The sequence below is a fragment of the Photinus pyralis genome, unplaced genomic scaffold (assembly GCF_008802855.1).
Source record: "Photinus pyralis isolate 1611_PpyrPB1 unplaced genomic scaffold, Ppyr1.3 Ppyr1.4_LG3a, whole genome shotgun sequence".
NCBI lineage: Eukaryota > Metazoa > Arthropoda > Insecta > Coleoptera > Lampyridae > Photinus > Photinus pyralis.
The window spans coordinates 13,217,032-13,222,877 of NW_022170509.1; the positions used below are offsets into that span (position 1 = coordinate 13,217,032).

General features: G+C 36.7%; 1 protein-coding gene across 1 annotated transcript; it reads left to right on the forward strand.

The window, feature by feature from the left end:
* Positions 1 to 717: 717 nt before the first annotated feature.
* On the forward strand, positions 718 to 4,858 carry LOC116165773. Its single transcript, XM_031480441.1, has 5 exons — positions 718 to 1,190; positions 2,855 to 2,980; positions 3,593 to 3,755; positions 3,987 to 4,150; positions 4,803 to 4,858. The coding sequence occupies exons 1-5, from the start codon at positions 860 to 862 to the stop codon at positions 4,856 to 4,858; spliced, it is 840 nt and encodes a 279-aa protein (XP_031336301.1). The 5' UTR covers positions 718 to 859.
* Positions 4,859 to 5,846: the final 988 nt, after the last annotated feature.

Genomic DNA, 5,846 nt, shown 5'->3' on the forward strand with positions numbered 1-5,846 from the left:
AAGGAGAAGGTTCTGTACTGAACCCTAGCATTGAATAAAAAATTCAATGACCCTAGTGAGTCGATTAACTATAATGAAAAATATGAGTTTTGCTCTAGAAGTTTAGGTCCACCACGACACGACAAAGCCGGAAGTTCTTCGACCCATGACAAAATAAATTTGAAAAATTAGAACTATAAAAGAGAAACGAATGTAAAATAGCTGTTTCAACTAAATACATAACGCAGAATCGTGCAGTCTTGAAGGGAAGTCGCCAAGTTGCAATTGTCGTGCCTTCATCTGGCGACTGTTTTTCAGCAATTTTTACATAACTTAATTAAGCTACTCGCCATTTACAACATAAACAACACAAATCGTGATAGCTTCTTGTATCAGATTCCATCATTTTTGGGGCATTTTACTTTTATATCCCGACTAAAATTATCGCAGTGTTAAATGACGGAGATTTACAATTTTGCATCTCAATTAATTAATTATCAAAACACGTGCATCTATTCTTATCGTATTTCAATAACAATCAAAGGAGTCGGCGGCATAGATATGTAATAATTTATAAACCCTTCGTTTCTTGTAATATTAGCACTTTTGAGATAGTGTCTGGTTACGATGTAGATTATGGGTTTGTAAACAAGTGTTTCCATCCATCCTTTACACGAAATAATGTTCAGTAGCATATTGCTCGTACTGGGCATCAGTCGTCGGGGAATATTTAAACATTTAACAAGTGTTCGCGTTTATATTTTTTTAATCTCAATTTTCGAGCATCGGCGTGGTCATTTATTGCTTACTGTTTAGTGTACCAACTGTCGATTTGATTTATTTCCTGCTTTCATATGGTGTCTGGAAGTTTCGCACCAAAATGAAAGAAATCGGGTACGCATGCAAAGATGTTCGTACTGCTACCAGAATCAGAGAGACCAGATGGTCAGATATTGGTGATCTTAAAGTTCCCATCGTCTTCGGCGACAAAAAAAAGAACAATAAAAGAGACGCAGGTAGTTATGTTCGGAAGTGTCGCAGCAAAAAGAAAAAAAGAAGAAACGTATATAGTGGTAATTGGAAATTGTGCACCAATAAGAAAAATAATAACCACGCAGATAATGATGACAAAACGAACAGAAGGGACGCAGATAGTGATGATCGGAAGGTTCCGACCCGCGGCACTAAAAAGAGAAATAGGAGACACTCAGGTAAGGGACTTTTTTCAAACCAATGTCGACGGATATACTGATAAGAAAAAGAGTAAAATTTTTATTTTTGTTTTGTTCTTTCGTCCCTCAGTTTGTTACGACCCACTTTTGCGTTTTAGAACTACTTATAGGGAGTTCTTGGCGGTAAGCCAAGTTTTTGTGCCGCTTTTAAAAAATTTCGTACCCGGCAGAAAACGAACTTAAAATTCAAGTCTATAATCGTCTTGAACAATAAACTGTCGCACTCACATGGGGTGCTTCGTCCATTCCTCACACATTAACCAGTTGGAGGAAAAAAGAATGTATACATAAAAATCACAAAAACTTTAAATACGTCGATTCCGACAGCATGAGTGACGCCCGTTTGAATTTGCCGTGGTTTTTGGTATTTGTTGCGGTATTATTTTAATGGCACACAAGCGTTTCACTGTTGTCAGTTAGTATGTGCATTACTTTTTTTTTTAAATGTTTGATCGCGCCTGTGTGCGCTATTTCAATTTCAACGCAAATAACAAAGTTCGAATGCGATATGTTGGCGCCACGATTTGTCAATAGCTCTACGTTTTGTTCATTTCATCCACACTACACGTCTTGAAGCAAATTATTAAATAAAAATTCATCTTTGAGGCGCTTTCGGCTAGTGCTAAGGACGGACGGACGGAGTAGTATTAGTCGTGTTTCATGATATGTACGCTACAAAATATACAGATAACCAAATTAATAATAAACAACGAAATCCAACTAATTCTTAGTTCCATCCTCCTATGCTATAGTTGTCGAAAAAAACAGCGAAAAATTTTGAACTTAAACGTTGTTCAGAAAAATGTATGTGTTTGTCCCTCCAAATGCATGTCTACCCTGCACAATATGAGCAGTGGCCTACTTTTCAAAATGCAGTTCGACGCTATGCTCTAAGTCAAAATCTTGTTTTTTAGAGTTTTTGAGCTTATTACTTTGAATGGATTTTTGGAGCCATATTAGGTTAAGAAAATAACATTTTCAATCATATATTCGAGTGGAGTGGAGCAAGTGATCCCGAGTAAATAAGGGTTATTTGTGTTTTACATATGGCGTTATACTGTTATCGTTTCAAATGTCTCCGATGGTTGCAAGGATTGCGAAATCTGTGAATTTTTTCATCATCATAGTACAAGTTGTCATAATGACTATCTGTTTTTTTTATATTTTTGAGCGTATTACTTTGAATGGATTTTTGGAGTCGTATTACATTTCCAAACTAAAAGGTTCCTGTTTGGGAGGAGAAGTAAGAAAAACGGCTCCGTAAGTTTATTCAAGTAAAAAAACTCAAGATCTGAAAGAAATTAGGTAAGTGCTGTTCCTCCGGGCGGCAGTTTTGTGAAGTATTTTACGCCCCTGTTTTTTGCTACGCTTGAGCCAACTAAGCATACATCCACCTCCGGATGAACAAAAACAATTACCTAACTGAAATCGATGCTTTAACTATGTTTATTAGGTTTCAGACCAGTTTTGAGTTTCTATATATACCTACACATGGTGTCCATCACTCCAATATTTTAGTCCCTGCCAAAAATATAAAAATATGCGAAAAACAATTTTATTGACAAAGGCACACTATATAATTTCGTATTATATGATCAATAGGCTAATGGTGAAAATGCAGGAATTTAAGTAATTTTTTTTAGGTGAACATTCCGTAAGCAAGTCTTCTGGTACGTCGACTTCTTCTGGTTATTCTCGAGGATCGCCGGATTACAATGAAAGAACCAAATCACGTTCTCGATCTCCGCATCACAGTACAAGTAAATCATGTAAGTATATATAAAAAATATCACCATCCCTCCATGAAACGACCCAGGTTCTGGGAGTTTTGAGAGCGAAAACTTTTAAAGCTGAAGTTTGTTTGAAAGTTTGTTCTTTCCTCGGTTCTTTCAATGGCCTAAGTTCTAGAGAACTTAGTAGTGTAAATGGCTAAATGCGATAGACATTGAGGCGCCATGACAGATTAGTCATCGGCGATAAATGACGTGGTTATTCTATCCTGAACATTCCGACTCGTCTAAGAACATTCTGGAACAATTGTCGTTTATCGTTAATGTTAATTAATTGTAAACAAATAAACGACGTAATTCAATTTACGTTACACTGGTGTCAAGTGTGTCAGATTATGTTTAAGTGAATAATTAGTGAAGCTAAAATCGCAGTAGGTCAACAATCAATGGAAGCTAAAATGGAAGCAGGCCGGCAAGAGATAAGAGGTATGATTCAGGATGAAATACAGAGTGTCCAAAATGAGGTACCGAGTGTTCAAGATAAAATTCATATGGTAGAAAATGAAATGAAAACTGAAATTAATGAATTACGAAAACGATGTATGGTATTTACTGAAGAACGCGAAAAAGTGATGTATCATCTGTGATAAGTGATAACACAAGATCTGCTGACTGTTCCACAATCGTCCCGCAAAGAAACGCCGAAGCGTGTGAAAGTATTGGTATGCCTAAAATTCGAGTTAAGCCGACATTCGATGGGCATTGGAAAAAACGACGAGGGCGGCGATGTGGAGGCCGTGGTGAAAAGCAAAAGGTATGTGCCTTGCATATTTGAACGATGTAATTGTGTTTTGTTGAACGTTCGAAGAGCACCTCCAGAAACTTGTAGTTGATGAGGTTGCGCTATATGCTCCCTTCCGCGAGACAGATTCTGGAAAGAAATCTTGGTGGCCATGGGCTATTTCAGCAAATGGACAGAAGCATATGCGCTAGCAAATCAAGAAGCGACAACTGAAGCAGACGTTCTGATAAAATAATTTTTTAGCATATTTGGAGTACCCCTGGAACTACACTCTGACCAGGGACTAAATTTCGAGTCCTCGCTATTCCAAAGCCTGTGTCAACTATTGGGCATTCGCAAGACCAAAACCACTGCTTTACATCCACAGTCAGATGAAATGGTCTGGAATGGAATAGGACAACGGGGAAGTACTTGTCAAAAGTTGTGTCCGATCATCAGTGTGATTGGGATCCATATCTGCATTGGGTTCCTTATGGCGAACCGTTCTGCGCTGCAGGAAACTACAGAACAGAGCCTAGATTGCGTGTTGTTATCAACTCGGAGATCTGGTTTGGTTGTAACTTGTATTGCCTATAGAGGATGCGCGGACTCTCCTCAAGGGGCAATGTAACCAGCAAGGTTTTTTTGTTAATTATTGAAGTGTATACATACTGCATTATTACCATGATAAAAAAAATGAAAAAAATATAAATGGAATATATAATTATTACAAATCAATAAGAGAAGTAAACAAACAATAACAGGAAAGGGTACGTGTATACAATGGTACACTTAATGAACGTAAGCAAAATAATTACGAATTTTGGAGTAGGATAAGTGAAGGAGTCTAAATCAGGCATTTAGAATATATTGGAATAGTAAATGATGATTTTCAAGTAAATAAGGGCAATCTAAAGTGTTGTTTATAAATTTTTGTTCCATTGAATGAATATCAAAACGTGCTAACAGCGTGTCCTCCGTTACGGATATTCGCCATCAATTAAAAGCAATGTATTTTAAACATCTACGCTGAATATTCTGAATGTCGTTTTTATACTCGTTTTTATATATGTTGTATAGTGGATACCATACGAGATCGCAGTATGTACTCGAGCTTAGAGCGAACCAAAGAGTAATACAAACGAAATAGTAAATTGATGTTTTAAATTGTTTCGTATTTCTTATGATGAATCATTGAGTGTGTAGTGAATATTCCAGAAATCCCGATAGATATCGAGGCGCCATGAATGATAGTCATCGGCGATAATGAGCGAAGGCGGATGTGACGCAATCTATTCTATACGGGAAAAATGGCGTGTTTATTCTAGAATCGTTATAATATTACTACATAAGCAAATTGTAGCGTATTTTAGTGGAGTTATTAATTGTAAATAAATAAACGACGTAAATTTACGGTACCTACATACCATACGAAGGGGGGTCATTTATCGATTATTTACGACCATTTCGTTCGTAAACGTAACGGATATTTGATCGGAAGCCTGAATGGTTTCTGAGATGAAACAATTTTGCTCGCAATTTTGGCACTTGGGCGTTCTTTAAAACCTTCAGGCGGTCACATCGGACCAGACCAAATCCACCAAAGTTACAATTTACGTTCGCGAATTACATAATAAATAATAAACTGCTGTGTGATTGAAGTAAAGTAGACAGCATGAAACGTGAAGTAATTCTAGCAATGAGTTTAATGGCGAAAGTTTGTTTGGCAAGTTCGAAATAATAAAGAAGTCCCTGTTCTTCAAAAGCGATATCACGAATAATGCAATCATCTGCAACTAAGTACCTACTATATGTTTTTGCATTTGTATGAATTAGGAAGCTCAATTCAATAAGATTGAATGTTTGAATCGAGGTTTGAATACAATTAATTCAAAACCCTAATTCCCCGTTTATGCAATAATTGTCTTAGATAGTTACTTACTTGTACTTTTGTATTGTAATAGTAGGTACTTATTGTTATTCTATTATTCTTGCTGTTCTGTATGGGTCGCTGCAACCGGTTTAATTTGTTCAAATTCCTATTTTTCTGTTTATTTCGTGAATTAGTACGATGGTTTTGTTACGAGATGGCAGAGGTATGGTTTAGGTTTGCTTTCTCCCGAC